The sequence below is a fragment of the Mobula birostris genome, chromosome 9 (genome assembly GCF_030028105.1).
Source record: "Mobula birostris isolate sMobBir1 chromosome 9, sMobBir1.hap1, whole genome shotgun sequence".
In the NCBI taxonomy this organism is placed as follows: Eukaryota; Metazoa; Chordata; class Chondrichthyes; order Myliobatiformes; family Myliobatidae; genus Mobula; species Mobula birostris.
Genome location: NC_092378.1, coordinates 34,091,120 through 34,107,501, shown reverse-complemented (window position 1 = coordinate 34,107,501; position 16,382 = coordinate 34,091,120). Strand labels below are relative to the sequence as shown.

The window sequence follows — 16,382 nt, the reverse complement described above, 5'->3', positions numbered from 1 at the left end:
ACTGTTTGGGGCCCTGAATGGTGGTAAGGGAGGAAGTGTAAGGGCATGTGTAGCACTTGTTCCGCTTACACGGATAAGTGCCAGGAGGGAGATCAGTGGGGAGGGATGGGGGGGACGAATGGACAAGGGAGTTGTGTAGGGAGCGATCCCTGCGGAATGCGGGGGGGGGGGGTGGGAGGGAAAGATGTGCTTAGTGGTGGGATCCCGTTGGAGGTGGCGGAAATACGGAGAATAATATGTTGGACCCGGAGGCTGGTGGGGTGGTAGGTGAGGACCAGGGGAACCCTATTCCTAGTGGGTGGCGGGAGGATGGAGTGAGAGCAGATGTACGTGAAATGGGGGAGATACGTTTAAGAGCAGAGTTGATAGTGGAGGAAGGGAAGCCCTTTTCTTTAAAAAATGAAGACATCTCCCTCGTCCTAGAATGAAAAGCCTCATCCTGAGAGCAGATGCGGCGGAGACGGAGGAATTGCTAGAAAGGGATGGCGTTTTTGCAAGAGACAGGGTGAGAAGAGGAATAGTCCAGATAGCTGTGAGAGTCAGTAGGCTTATAGTAGACATCAGTGGATAAGCTGTCTCCAGAGACAGAGACAGAAAGATCTAGAAAGGGGAGGGAAGTGTCGGAAATGGACCAGGTAAACTTGAGGGCAGGGTGAAAGTTGGAGGCAAAGTTAATAAAGTCAACGAGTTCTGCATGCGTGCAGGAAGCAGCGCCAATGCAGTCGTCGATGTAGCGAAGGAAAAGTGGGGGACAGCTACCAGAATAGGCACGGAACATAGGTTGTTCCACAAAGCCAACAAAAAGGCAGGCATAGCTAGGACCCATACGGGTGCCCATAGCTACACCTTTAGTTTGGAGGAAGTGGGAGGAGCCAAAGGAGAAATTATTAAGAGTAAGGACTAATTCTGCTAGATGGAGCAGAGTGGTGGTAGAGGGGAACTGATTAGGTCTGGAATCCAAAAAGAAGCGTAGAGCTTTGAGACCTTCCTGATGGGGGATGGAAGTATATAAGGACTGGACATCCATGGTGAAAATAAAGCGGTGAGGGCCAGGGAACTTAAAATCATCGAAAAGTTTAAGAGCGTGAGAAGTGTCACGAACATAGGTCGGAAGGGATTGAACAAGGGGGGATAAAACCGTGTCGAGGTATGCAGAAACGAGTTTGGTTGGGCAGGAGCAAGCTGAGACAATAGGTCTGCCAGGACAGGCAGGTTTGTGGATCTTGGGTAGGAGGTAGAAACGGGAAGTGCGGGGTGTGGGAACTATAAGGTTGGTAGCAGTGGATGGGAGATCCCCTGAGCGGATAAAGTCGGCGATGGCGTGGGAGACAATGGCCTGGTGCTCCTTAGTGGGGTCACGATCGAGGGGTAAATAAGAGGAGGTATCCGCGAGTTGTCGCTGTGCCTCGGCAAGGTAGAGGTCAGTACGCCAGACTACAACAGCACCCCCCTTATCGGCGGGTTTAATAATAAGGTTAGGATTAGTACGGAGGGAGTGGAGAGCAGAGTGTTCGGAAGGAGTGAGGTTGGAATGGGGACAAGGTGCGGTGAAGTCGAGACGGTTGATGTCCCGTCGGCAATTAGCGATAAAGAGATCCAGAGCAGGCAGAAGACCAGAGCGGGGTGTCCATGAAGAAGAGAGGGGTTGAAGACGGGAGAAGGGGTCATCGATGGGGGTGGAAGAGTCCTTGCTGAAGAAGTAGGCTCAGAGACGGAGACGGCGGAAGAAAAGTTCCCCATCATGGCGAACACGGAACTCGCTGAGGTGTGGGCGAAGGGGGACAAACGTGAGGCCCTTACTGAGAACAGAGCGTTCTGCCTCCGACAGTTGAAGGTCGGAGGGGATGGTAAAGACCCGGCACGGATGAGAGCTGGGATCAGAGGGGGGAGGGGGGAGGCTGGGGGTGTCAGTGGAGAGGGGAGGGTTGGGGTGAGAGGAAGATGAAGCCTCCGAGGGCCCAGGAGTTGACGGTGGGATCTGAGGAAGACGGGCTGCGGAGTGGTGGTGGGGGAAGGGGAGACGGGAGTCACAACAGCAGCACATAAAGACCTGGCCTGGAGTTCAAGGCTGGAATCTTGAGAGCTGGGATCAGGGTCAGTGGATGTTATTTATTTTGATTTTCAGAAGGCTTATGACAAATTGTCACACAAGGCTGTTTAACAAGTTAAGAGCCCCTGGTATTACAGCAAAGGTACTAGCATGGATAAAAGAATGACTGACTACCAAGAGTCAAAGGGGTTCTCTTCTGGTTGGCTGCTGGTGACTAGTGGCATGCCACAGGCATCGGTGTTGGCACTATTGCTTTTCATGTTATATGTCAATTATTTGGACGAAGGAATTCATGGCTTTGTGGCCAAGTTTGCTGACAAAATGAAGATAGGTGGAGGAGCAGGTAGTGTTGAGGAAGCAAGGTGTCCGCAGAAGGACTTCAAAGGCTCAGAGGTTCGTTTATTATCAAAGTATACAACTCTGAAATTCTTCTTCTCCAGATAGTCACCAAACCAAGAAAGAAGAGAACTGCAGCACAATCATCAACTCCCAAATCCCCCCTCCCCACACAAAAAAATGAGAACAATCTGATGAAAAACACAGAATATAAAAAAAACTGTAAGACTGAAAAAAATAGTCCGTTGTTCAAGTCTATATCTAAAATGCAGTAATAGCCTCCAGGTACAGTGGTAGGCTCTCCTCTCTCCAGCAGCAGAGCAATCCCACCAGCGATCTAAAGGCAGGCAGCTGGCACCCACCTTCTGCATTTGCCTTGATGTTTTGATCTCCCTCATCACTTTAATTGGTGAACAACAGAAGGTTTAATCAGCAAAACAGAGTTCAACATCAGCTCGCACCCCACCCTCCAGCCTTCGCACAAGGTTCACACATGCTGCCTGTCTTTCCGAATCCTCTTGGAGACGAGAGCACAGAAACATCCAAATGATCTCCCAACTGCAAATCACAGGCTCCCACAGTTCCAGGATCACATTCAAGATGAAAAACAAACATAAAAGAAGTGAAATGTTGTCTATTCAGAAGATGTTGACCATGGGAGTGTTGTACACAGGCGCTATCTTGACTGGAATGTCTTTATCCACTTGGGTGAATGGGCAAAGAAGTGACGGGTGGAATAGACTGTAGGGAAGTGCATGGTCATGTACTTTGGCAGAAGGAATAATAGTGTAGACTCTTTTCTAAATGGGGGGAGAATTCAAAAATCAGAGGTGCGGAGGGACTTGCAAGTCCTCATGCAGGTTAACTTGCAGGTTGAGTATGTGGTAAGGAAGGCAAATACAATGCTAGCAATCATTTCAAGGGGTCTACAGTACAAATACAGTACTACAGATAAAATGTTCAGGTTTATACAGCATTGGTCAAAAAGCACTTGGGAGTACAGTAAGCAGTTTTGGACTCCTGCTCTAAGAAAAAATGTGCTGGCATTGGGGAGGATCTAGAGGAGGTTTAAGAGAATGATGCCAGGAATAAAAGAGTTAACATATGAGGAGCATTTGATAGCTCGGGGTCTGTACCCACTGGAGTTTAGAAGAATGAAGGGGGAATCTCACTGCAAACTGTCAAATATTGAAAGGTCTGGATAAAGTGGACGTTTCCAATATTGGAGGACGTCTAGGACCATAGAGCACAGCATCAGAATTGAATTTATAACAGAGATGAGGAAAAATTTATTTAGCCAGAGGGTGGTAAATTTATGGAAATCACTGCCACAGATGGCTGTGCAAGCCAAACCTCTGTTTATATTTAAGACGGAAGTTGATAAGTTCTTGATAAGTCAGGAGGTCAAAGGCTACGGGGAGAAGGCAGAAGATCGGGGTTGGGAGGGATAATAAACAAGCCATGTTGGAATGACAGAGCAGACCCGATGGGCTGAATGGCCTAATTCTGCTCCCATGTCATAAGGTTTAATTACACTTGCAGAGTCGATTTTTTAAAAATCCGGGAAATCCTTTAAATTAAGTCGTAATTGCGTGTTTGTAACAAATGATGGCGCCGGCCGACAGTACTGTATATCAAGCCAAGTTTTTGTCATTGAACCACAATTCTAAGCCTACAAAGGATGTCTTTAAAATGGAAGGTGAAATTATGTTTATATGCTTTGTTAAAATTATTCCTCATCTTTCAGCTACACTTCAGGTGGAACTTGGGTCGATCTGCTGATCTAATGGTGCAGCGACCTCACGGCTTCAGAAAGCCAGTTTCATCTTGACCGCGATGCTGCCTGTGGAGGGTTTGCATGTTATCCCTATGACTAACTGGGTTGCCTCCCATGTCCCGAAGGCGGGAAGGTTGGTGGGTTAATCAGCCACATTGTGTTCTAGTGAGCGATGCGAATCCGAGAATTGTTTTTAATGGTTGGTTGATGGTCGGCGTGGTCTGGGTCGCCGAAGGGCCTGTTTCCGTTGTGTATCTTTCCATAACGACATGAATCCCAAATGTACCAACCTTTCATGACTGTATGGCATTTTCAGCCAACACAGACTTCAAACTACAGTCAGAAGCAGCAGAAATTACATATTGGTTGAGCAAAACTACTCAAGGCACATTTAAACCACCGCATCACTCACCTGCCCAAAACATAAAGTTGGATTGCACTGACCCGGACCCGGCTGAACATCAGCTTCGGCCATCCTCACACCTTTAAACGCGGGAAATTAACACATAGTGACACTCAATTTAACCGCCAAACCATTAAATCGCAAAGCTTCTCGCAATGGACGCCGGGAGGGAGGATAGGGCAGAGAACGCTGGCATCGCAAAGGACGCCGGACAGAAGGGCAGGATGGAGAAAGAATTTAGCATCGCAAAGGACGCTGGACAGAAGGGCAGGGTGGAGAAGGAATTTAGCACCGCGGAGGACGCCGGATAGGAGGTCGACTGACCCTTGGGAATGGGGACAATAGTGGAGAAGAGGAGCGAAGTTCGCGAAGCAGTCTGGGAAAGTCAGCAGGGGGAAAAAAAATCGACGTGGTGCTTGGAGGAGGGTTTACGTCAGGAAAAGCGCCTCGGTAAAACTGCTGTTTTAAAGAAGGAGGAGAGGGACAGCGGTAGAAGGAGTCCAAATTATCTTAAGTAGTGTTGGTTATAACTCTTTGATATCTCGTGGAGATTGTGTTAATGACAGGTGAGTATGTGCCGAGGATAAGAGCCGCGGGCGTCGCGCTTAACTGTCACCGAGGTAGAGAAGCGGGGAAGGTGGAGGGTCGGTATCTGCGGCTTAGTGCCTCAGTCAGAGGAGGGGTTCGGAGCTTTGGCTCGAAAGTGGGGGTGTTTTGACCTGTCAACTATCTTCTCATCGATGTGGACGCTACCTGTATGCCCTTCTGGTAGTCACATGAGGGAAGTTTTATCGTGTTTAATGGAAAGAGGAGCCATAGTACGTTTTTTTTTCCCTATTGAGAAATCTTAAGTGTTACACTTTTGGATTCCCGCTCCCCTCTCCCGTTTGCTTCTGCTGGGAAAATCTCATTATTATAGAAATTTTCTTCAAAAATGCGTCCAAGGATGGAGATTGTGCAATGGTCCCCCAACGGGTTTATGATTGAGCTAGTGAGGTGATGTCATAAACCACAAGAGTGAAGATGAAGTGATTTGAATGAGTCCCGTAACAAAAAAAAATCTATATATAAAACATTTTAAACGTCCCCGGGTATGTTGTAAAAATGTAACAGTAATCCCACCGAGAAAGGTGTTCTAAAGACTGAGTAGATATAGCTTTTATGAAATGCCTTAAATGTGAAAGGGAAGCCAGAAAGGAGGTCAGATTTCAAGAGGAAATTTCATTTTGTAGTTGAAAGCGAGTTGACGATAGTAAAAATTGGCTGGATAGTGTTAGAGGTTCATAAGTGATAATGTTGTTAATAGCCAAAATGCCAGAATTGGAGGAGTGCAGATGCCTTAGAGGTTTGGAGCCAATGGAGATATTAGAGGGACAAGGGTGTGCCCATATTTGATTTTTAAAATGATTTAGATTTTTAATGTACCCATTTTAATAAGCTACCCAATTAAATGTGAATTGGAAGAATGTTTGGACATGTTTTTGAGTCTGTGATTGGAACTAGTGTGGCTGGTCAGATTTGTGCCAGAATAGTGAACTTTAAAGTGAGCAAAAGTATGAATGAAGGTTTCAGCGGTAGATCAGGTAAAATGGATAGGATTGTCAGGGATGAAGAGAGAATTTGTAACTTGTAAAGATGAAAATTGACATTGCCAAAGCACGATCTATGGTTAGATATTAAAAACCTAGATAACTAATTAAATATAATTGCATGTGACTGCGTAAAGTGTAATCGATAAATTGTTGGACAAATAGTGCTTGGAAATAGGTGGGGACCTGATGGACAAATGGATTTTTATATGTCAGGTGTCATTTTGCTAAATGCAGTTAAGGCTTGAAGGATTTTGCTGATTCCTGCTTCCTTTTTCTTATAAGAGTGGTAATGGAAGAGTGACATTCACTTTTTGCTGGACAATGTTTTTCCAAAATTTCCCCAACATAGTGTACTCAACACTTTTGGTAATGAAGAGGGCTACTTTGTCTTTGTCTCTGTCTCTCTGTGGATTTTGTTATGTTAAGTTTTCAAGTTTACAAGGTATACTTCAGTAAAATAGCAGATGTGTGTTTTGAAGATGTGTAATTTTTCAGTTTTCACACAAGTAGTTTCTGTTGAATAATGGTATTATTGGTAGATATATTAGACACAATAGCTATGATATGTCATTTTAAAATATTACAGGGAATCTATTCTGAAGTAATATAGATATTGTAATCTTGTGCCATTTACAACTGGCAATTTAAACACAAGTTTGACTCCTCATCTTTTTCTTCTGTCCTGATGAAGAGTCTTGGCCTGAAATGTTGACTGTACTCTTCCTTTCATAGATGCTGCTTGACCTGCTGAGTTCCTCCAGAATTTTGTATGTGTTGCTTAGATTTCTAGCATCTGCAGATTTTCTCTTGTTTGTAATCTTCATGTTCCTTGGCTTTCATTCCATGTCCACCTACAGACTGACAGTTTGGGAATGTTAGCAAAGGACGTTGTGGGTAACATATTGTGATGTTTTCCTTTTTATTGTTTAAGGTATTGGCACTTGCTCTTGAATTTGCATGAATTATTTGTTGATTTCCCTACAGTTGGCTTAAACTCATGACCAGTGGTTGACAAATGTTTACTTCTGCGTCATAGCAACTATTTCTTTTAAATAAATGAATTTTAACTTTTTAGTCAAAGTTCACCAAATGCATGGACCTATTTTGATTAGAAATTGCTGAGTGATGCTGAAGAGAGAAAGATTATAAAGTGGCCTTTGTAAAATCGTGTATAGTTGGTTAAGAAATGAAAGTAATCCATATAAATTGGGACATTTGTGAATGTTGTTCAGTTCTTTCTTTTCTAATTCTTTCATCTCAGTTCCACTCATTTTGAAGTGCAATTCTATGACTACATGTTACATTGGTGCCTTAAGTGATGGTCATTTATCTGTAACTGGTCAAGTGGTTAATTACAGGAGTTTACTACTGGGCTGATTCCTGGAGCTCTTTGTTCGTGGATTTACTTCCAGCAACAATTGCTGCATATAGGAAACCTAGCCTATTTTCCACTTCTTCATGTAGGGCATTGTAAATCTTATGTAATACCTTGCATAATACTTAAATTCAGGAAATATTTGTGGAAAAGTTGCTGAATATTTCTGGCTCAAGTATTCATAGGATAAGTTTACTAAGCCTGATGCACTTTTTAAAATAAAAGATAGCTTCAAGTTGAATTGAGCAGTTTATTCTAAATGTATTGCAACACACATCTGGAGATTCTTGATGAGTTTTGGAACATGTGGAGGACAACAAAGGGTTGATGACGGGAGGGGTAGGAGTGGCTATGAGATTGGTTTGAGTCAGTAGAATGGGCCATGTTCAAGGACTTCTCAAAGGAACTGATTGTATATGTCACTGCTGTCACAGACTTCATAAGACGCTTCTGGATGAGTGTGTCCCTACAAAATCATTTGGTCTTTCCCAATAGGAAGACCTGGATGTGAACCAAGAGATATGTAATCTGCTGAGGGCGGGATTGGTGGGGTTCAGGTCTCACAACCTAGTAAAGTACAAGAAGTCCTGCTATGACCTTCAGGAAGCCATCTCTCATGTGAATTGGCAATTACAGACCAAACTTGAATCACAGAAGGATGCTTGACAATTGTGGCAGGGCTTGAATGCCATTACTTCCTACAAATCAAAATCAAGCAACTTAAATAACACAACATTCTGCTCCCAGATGAGCTCAGTGCCTTTTATACTCCCTTTGACCAACAGAGCATGGAGGCACTTTCACGAAGTCCCACACGCCCTGATGACCCTGTGATTTCCAGCTGAGGCCGAGGAGAGAGCATCCTTCAGGAGGGTGAACCCACGGAAAGTATCTGGCCCAGATGGTGCTCCTGGCTGAGTACTGAAAACGTGCTAATCAAGTGACTGGTGTGTTTTCAGACATTTTATCCTCTTGCTTTGGCAGTCTGAGGTACACACCTGCTTGAAACAGGCTCTAATCTTCCAAGAAAAACGTGGTAGTAGGCTTCCTCAACGACTGTCATTCAGTAACACTTACATCCACTCTGTTAAAGTGCTATGAGGGGTTGGTCATGAACCATACCTGCTCCTGCCAGAGGAGTGACTTGGATCCATTTCAATTTACCTACTGCCACAACTGGTCAACAGTAGATGCCATTTATGCTCTTCATTCAGCTCTTGAACATTTGGACAATGAAGATGCCTACATCAGCATGTTCTTCTCGTTCAGTACAGGTGCTGAATTCCCTGCTCTACTTGCCTTATAATTGTGTGGCTAAGAACAGCTTCAATGCCAAATTTAAGTTTGCTGATGATACCACCTCCTGAAAGGAATACAGTTATCGTTGACTTTATGAAAACAGATGTGGATGAGTGTATCCCTACAAAATCATTCAGTGTTTCTCAACCAGAAGTCCTGGATGAATCAAGAGATCCTCAATCTGCTGAGGGTGAGATTGGTGGCATTCAGAACTGGCAAAAAGGAAAATATAAGAAGTCCAGGTATGACCTCCTGGACTCTCCTGGACTCTTTTTTTTGCACCACTTATTTATTTTTCTAGTTTATAGACTTCTGTCTTTACAGCATACTGCTGCTGTAAAACAATGATTTTCATGTTGCGTCAGTGATGACTTGTGTATCCCTATCATTTTCTTTGTCTTTTTGTATTTCCAGCACCTGTATATTTGGTTTTTGGTAATTCTTTCAATAGCAATGTGAAATGCTCAGAATTGCCAGATATTATTATATGTATTACATGACATGTTTGAGCCAGAAATTTGAAAGGTGTCAGTTTGCTCCATTGATGCAGAATAATCTTTCTGCCTTTTTGATGTCACAGCATTACTTCATGCAGGAGCTGGGCAATCTACATGAGGGAGTGCATAAAAAGAGCTACCTTTCGTTTAGGTCCACAATCAAGATTTAAAAGGTAGAGCTTCAAGACAGTTCCTCTGACTTGGGAGAATAAGGAGGTGATAGATGGGAGCTACAAGGAGGTAATCACCCCTATACTGCAGGAGACAGGTGATTGTGAGGTGAAGGAGGAGAAATGCACAGCAGTGCAGAGTACACCTGTGGCTGTTCCCCTCCATAATAAGTATATAACTTTTAGATACTGTTGAGGGGGACACCTACTGGGGGGGGGGGGGGGAGAGACAGTGACCTAGTGCTATAGCTCAGAAGAGAAGAGGCGTGAAAAGGACTACAGTGGTGGTAGGAGATTCCATAGTCAGAGGAACAGAGATGAGATTCTGTGGGTGTGACAGGGACACCTGGATGATTTGTTGCTTCCCTGGTACCAGAGTCAGGGATGTCTTGGATTGGGTCCGTGGCATTTTCAAGGGTGAGGGTGAGTAACCAGAAGTCTTGGTATGTGTATATTGGCATCAGTGACATGGGTAGACAAGGTGAGGAGGTGCTGAAGAGAGATTTTAGGGAGCGAGGGAGAAAGCTGAAAAACAGGACCTCCAGGGTAGTAATCTCTGGATTGCTCCCTGCGCCATACGCCAGTGAGGGTAAGAATAGGATAATTAGGCAAGTGAATACATGTCTGAAGAGCTGGTGCAGGGAGCACGAGTTCAGACTTGTGGATCATTGGGATCTCTTCTGGGGAAGGTAATCTTGTACAAAACGGATGGGTTGCTGCTGAACCCAAGGAGGGTCCAATATCCTTGCGGACAGGTTGGCTAGAGTTGCTTGGGAGGGTTTAAACTAATTTGGCACAGGAATGGGAACATGAATGATAGTGCTGAGGATAAGATAGTTGGTTTACAAACGCAAGCAGTGTGTAGTGAGACTCTGAGCAAGTAGAGGCTGATGATAGGACAAGATTGCAGTCAACAGGATACGTGTAATGTAAAGGCAGACAAAATTGAAAAGGGCGAATACAGGACTGAGGATGTTGTATTTGAATGCACACAGTATACAGAATAAGGTAGATGAACTTGTAGCATAGTTACAGATTGGGATGTATGGTGTTGTAGGCATCATTGAATCATAGCTGAAAGCAGCTTATAGCTTAATGTCCAAGGATACACACTGTATCGAAAGGATAGTCAGGAAGACGGTGGGGGGGGGGTGTTGATCTGTTGGTTAAAAAGTGATCTCTTACTGGCTCTTCCTTCAGTTAGTCCTGACGAAGGGTCTCGGCCTGAAACATCAACTGTACCTCTTCCTAGAGATGCTGCCTGGCCTGCTGCGTTCACCAGCAACTTTGATGTGTGATGCAAAGAATAGTGTTATTTACAAAACAACTGCGAATAAAAAGTGCAATGGCACGCAAATATAAAAGTACTGAGACAGTACAATATGGGTGCAATACAGCTTAGCGCTGTGATGTGAGGTTCAGCAGGGTCACAGCCTCCGGGAAGAAGCTCTTCCTATGCCTGCTGGTGTGGGAGCAGAGGCTCCTGTAGCGCCTACTGGATGGGAGGAGAGTAAAAAGTCCATGGTTAGGGTGAGATACATCCTTGATAATGCTTTTCACCCTGCCCAGGCAGCGTTTATGGTAGATGTTCTCAATGGTGGGCAATTGGGTGCCGATAATCCGCTGGGCAGTTTTCATCACCCGCTGGAGTGCTTTGCGGTCCGATATGGGACAATTGCCATAACACACTGAGATGCAGTTGGTGAGTATGCTCTCAATGGTACAGCGGTAAAAGTCCGTCAGTATCCTGGGACAGAGGTGAGCTTTCTTGATGCTCCACAGGAAATAGAGGTGCTGTTGCGCCTTTTTGATCAGGATGGAGGAATTCAGGGACCAGGTGAGATCCTGAGAAATGTGGTCACCAAGGAATTTGAAGCTTGATGCACACTCCACTACAGCTCCGTGATGTAGTTGTGGATGTGAGTGTGGCTCCAAGCATGCCTGAAGTCCACAATGATCTCCTTGGTCTTCTGGGTGTTAAGGGCCAGGTTGTTGTTGGCACACCACGCAGCCAGATGCTGGACCTCGTCCCTGTAGGCTGCCTCGTTATCCCCTCTGATCAGGCCAACCACCGTGGTGTTATCTGCGAATTTGATTATGGAGTTAGAACCATGTACAAGAAGGAGCCTTGAGGCACGCCGGTGTTCAGGTTGAGAATCGGGGAGGAGAAGTTGTCTAACTTAACTGATTGGGGTCTGTTAGTCAGAAAGTCCAAGGTCCAATTGCAGAGGGATGAGCTGATACCAAGCTGACGAAGTTTGGCGATCAGCTTGGAGGGAATCACAGTATTGAATGCTGAACTGAAGTAATGAACAGCATTCTGACATAAGAGTTGGGACTGTCCAGGTGGGTCAGCGTATGGTCTACAGTTTACAACGGGAGATAGAAAATGCATGCTAAAAGAGCAGTGTTACAATAGTCATGGCGGATTTCAATATGCAGTAGATTGGAAAAATCAGGTTGGTGCTGAATCCCAAGACGGAATTTCTAGAATGTTGCCCACTATTATTGTGGATTGGGTGTTGTGCAATGAACTGAAGTTGATTGGAGAGCTTAAGGTAAAAGAAACTTTTGGAGCAAGTGAGCATAATAAGATCAAATTTACCTTGAAATTTCAGAAGGAGAAGCTAAAGTCAGATGTAGCAGTACTACAGTGGAGTAAAGGGAGGTACAGAGGCATGAGAGAGGTGTTGACCAAAATTGATTGGAAAAGAACTCTGGCAGGGATGATGACAGAGCAGCAGTGGCTGGAATTTCTGGAAGCAATTCGGAAAGCACAAGATATATCCATCCAAGATGAAGAAGTGTTCCAAAGGCAAGATGATGCAATCACTGCCAACAAGAAGCTAACATACAAGTCAAAGAGAGGGCATATAATAGAACAAAAATTAGTGGGAATTTGGAGGATTGGAAAGCTTTTGAAAACCAACAGAAAGCAACTAAAAAGCCATTAAGAAGGAAAAGATGGAATATGAAAGTAAGCTAGCTAATAATATTAAAGAGGATACCAAAACTTTCTTCAGATACTATAAGGCAAGAATGGATATTGGACAACTAGAAAACAATGCTGGAGGGGTAGTATTGAAGGACAAGGAAAGAACTGGGTAAGTATTTTGCATCAGTCTTCACTGTGGAAGACACTAGTAGTATGGTGGGAGTTCTAGAGTGTCTGGTCAGAATTGTGTGAAGTTGCCATTACTAGGGAGAAGATTCTTGGGAAACTGGCTGGTCTGAAGGACCAGATGATGCACATCCCAGTGTTCTGAAAGAAGTGGCTGAAGAAATTGTGAAGGCATTAGTAATGATTTTTCAAGAATCGCTAGATTCCAGAATGATTCTTGAAGACTGGAAAATTACAAATATCACTCCACTCTTCAAGAAGGGAGAGGCAGAAGAAAAGAAATTGTAGGTCAGTTAGTCTGATCCCACCGATTGGGAAGATGTTGGAGTCGATTGTTAAGGATGTGGTTTCACGGTATTTGGAAGCACATGAGAAAATAGATTGGAGTCAGTGTGGTAGCCCTCTGTTCTCCCTCAAGGGAGAATCTTGCCTGACAAATCTGTTGGAATTATTTGAAGAAATAACAAGCAGGATAGACAAAGAATCATTTGATGTTGTGTACTTGAATTTTCAGAAGGCCTTTGACAAGATACCACATGTGAGGCTGCTTAACAAGTTGAGAGCCCATGATATTTCAGGAAAAATGCTAGCATGGATAAAGCAGTGGCTGATTGGCAGGAGGCAAAGTGTGGGAATAAAGGGAGCCTTTTCTGGTTGGCTGCCAGTGACTAGTGGTGTTTTATAGAGGACTGGGTTGGGACTGTTTCTTTTTACATTATATGTCAGTAACTTCGATGATGGAGTTGATGGCTCTTATTGCAAGATTTGCAGATGATACCAAGATAGGTGGAGGGTCAAGTAGCTTTGAGGATGTAGAGGGTCTACAGAAGGATTTAGAACAGATCAGGAAAGTGGGCAAAAAAGTGGCAGATAGAGTACAGTATTGGGACGTGTATGGTCATGCACTTTGATAGAAGAAGTGAAAGGGCACGTTATTAATCTAAGTGGAGAGAAACCGCAAAAATCTGAGGTGCAAAGGGATTTGGGAGTCCTTGTGCAGGATTCCCCAAAGGTTAATTTGCAGGTTGAGTCTGCAGTGAGGACAACAAATGCGATCTTAACATTCATTTCAAGAGGACTAGAATATAAAAGCGAGTGTGTAATGTTGAGGCTTTATAAAGCACTGGTGAGACCTCACTCAGACGATTGTGAGCAGTTTTGGGTCCCTTATCTTAGAAAAGATGTGACACTGGATAGTGTTCACAGGAGGTCCACGAAAATGATTCCAGCATTGAACATGAAGAGTGTTTGATGGCTCTGGGTCTGTATTCACCAGAATTCAGAAGAATGAGGGGTGACCTAAGTGAAACCTTTTGAATGGTGAAAGGATTTGATAGAATGGATGTGGAGAGGATGTTTCCAATGCTGGGAGAGTCTAGGACCAGAGGACAGAGCCTCAGAATAAAGGGGTGTCCTTTTGAAATGGAAATAAGGAGAAACTACTTTAGCCAGAAAGTGGTGAGTCTGTGGAATTCTTTGCCACAGGTAGCTGTGGAGTCCAAGTCTTACCACTTATTTAAGGCAGAGGTTGATATATTCTTGATTGGTCAGAGTATGAAGGGCTACTGAGAGAAGGCAGGAGATTGGGGTGAGAGGAAAAATGGATCAGCCATGATGAAATGGCGGTGCAGACTCAATGGGCCAAATGGCCTAATTCTGCTCTCGTGTCTTATGGTATTATTGAATACCCAATTTTTCAAGGATCTACTGGAATTAATCTTTACATCTGGACAAGATTTGGCTAAGTTTGTTCAGCTTGCATTTGAACACTAACAAACTTCTACAGATGTATTGTTGAAATTATACTGACTGGTTGCAGACATCCCACCTCTCCCGGAAATTCTGGGAGTCTCCTGCATATTGATAGTGGCTCCCTGATGCCCGCAAATTATATACAGGTGTCCCCCGCTTTTCAAACGTTCGCTTTACGGAACCTCGATGTTACGAAAGATCTACATTAGTTACCTGTTTTTGCTAACAGAAGGTGTTTTCACTGTTACGAAGAAAAGCAGCACACGTAAAAAGCTGCGCGTGATAAGCAGCACGCGCCCTGAGCAGCCAAGCTCCTCCCCCGGAACTACATTCTAGCTGGCATTGCTTAAACATGTGCCTGTGAGCAGCTGTTAGCAAGATGAGTTCTATGGTATCAGAAAAGCCTAAAAGAGCTCGAAGGGGTGTTACACTTAGTGTAAAACTAGACATAATTAAGCGTTTCGATCGTGGTGAACGAAGTAAGGACAAAGTGAGTTTGGCTTGTAGAAGATGAAGATGATGTTGAAGAGGTTTTGGCATCCCATGTCCAAGAACTGATAGATGAAGAGCTGATGCAATTGGAAGAGGAAAGGATAACAATCGAAACTGAATGCAGTAGCGAACGGACCGAAAGTGAAGTCGTCCAGGAACTGAACGTGAAGCAACTGCATGAGATGACACAAAAATGCGTGAGGCTAAGCAGCCAAGTATACTGTCATTTTTTCAAGCCTTCCACATCAGCCACACCAGATGATGAACCTCGACCTTCGACATCAAGGCAGGCAGACATAGAAGAAGATGACCTACCTGCCCTGATGGAAACAGACGATGATGAGATGACACCCCAGTGTCCCACTACCCCAACCCCCGGGCCGCGGACCAATACATTGCCGCGGAGAATGCAGTGGTAGCCAGGTACCCAACACATCTTTAAGAAGAAAGCCGAAATAAGCATGCTAATTAATTAGGTGCAGCCTGGCACGTAATTAATTAGCTTGTTTATTTCGGCTTTTTTCTTAAAGATGTGCTGGGTGCGTCCCGGCCACCGCTGCACCCCTGCATGCTTCGTGGATTGGTATCGGTCGGCGGTCTGGAGGTCCGGGTCCACTGCACCACACCAACCTCTGACGACTCAGCCTAACACACCATCATTAGAGTGCTCGGCGCCGTCTTCCCTATTCCCGTAAGTGATACACTGTACATACATTATTTCTACTTTATATAGGCCGTGTATTTTTATGTGTTATTTGGTATGATTTGTCAGCTTCATAGCTTAGAGGTTACTGAAGAGAGTGTTTCAGCCGAGAGCACTTGCGTGAGATTTTCGCTACGGTGAACAGTGCGACAATGATTGTAGAAAAGTATTTCTACTTTATATAGGCTATATATTTATCATATCATTCCTGCTTTTACTATATGTTACTGTTATTTTAGGTTTTATGTGTTATTTGGTATGATTTGTTAGGTTTTTTTTGGGTCTGCGAACGCTCACAAATTTCTCCCATATAAATGGTAATTGCTTCTTCACTTTATGACATTCCGGCTTACGAACTGTTTCCTCGGAACGCTCTACCTTCGGATGGCGGGGGAAACCTGTACGATATCCTGGAAATCGTTTTTCTTAAAGGGAGTATCCTGCTTAGTCTCTCTTTGTGCTAAGTAGACCTATCAGTTTTCTCTGTGAGTGGGCTTTACAGTCGACCTCTCTCTCTCTTTCATTGTCCATCAGTTCAGTTTAGTGTCCTGCAGCGCCATGGCAGAGTGTTCCAAATGAGGAAAATATAAAATGTACTTCACTCCAGACTACACTGAAGTGTACGCCTGCCTAATGGGGGCCAAAAATAATGACAGTGTTGCTCACTGCACTGTTTGCAACAGTGACTTTTCTATTGCCCATGGTGGGTTAAATAAGTGTAAATAATTAGATTATTATAATTATAGTAATATATTTAGTTAATATATTACAATAATAATTGGAATAATAATAAGATTAAATGATCAAATGTCCTG

General features: G+C 44.1%; 2 protein-coding genes across 14 annotated transcripts in view; one reads left to right on the top strand and one right to left on the bottom strand.

Moving 5' to 3' along the window:
- Nucleotides 1-4,710, bottom strand: part of rad52 (RAD52 homolog, DNA repair protein) — a 44,964-nt gene extending 40,254 nt beyond the window's left edge. For all 3 annotated transcript variants that reach the window (XM_072269398.1, XM_072269399.1, XM_072269400.1), the window contains exon 1: nt 4,576-4,710. In XM_072269398.1, coding sequence (XP_072125499.1) covers nt 4,576-4,638 — 63 coding nt within the window. In that variant the 5' untranslated portion in view covers nt 4,639-4,710. The remainder of the gene's footprint in view (nt 1-4,575) is intronic.
- Nucleotides 4,711-4,973: 263 nt separating this feature from the next.
- LOC140202653 (ELKS/Rab6-interacting/CAST family member 1-like) overlaps nt 4,974-16,382 on the top strand; it is a 754,922-nt gene continuing 743,513 nt past the window's right edge. For all 11 annotated transcript variants that reach the window (XR_011887141.1, XM_072267763.1, XM_072267762.1 and 8 more), the window contains exon 1: nt 4,974-5,132. The gene's annotated coding sequence lies outside the window, so the exon portion shown is untranslated. The remainder of the gene's footprint in view (nt 5,133-16,382) is intronic.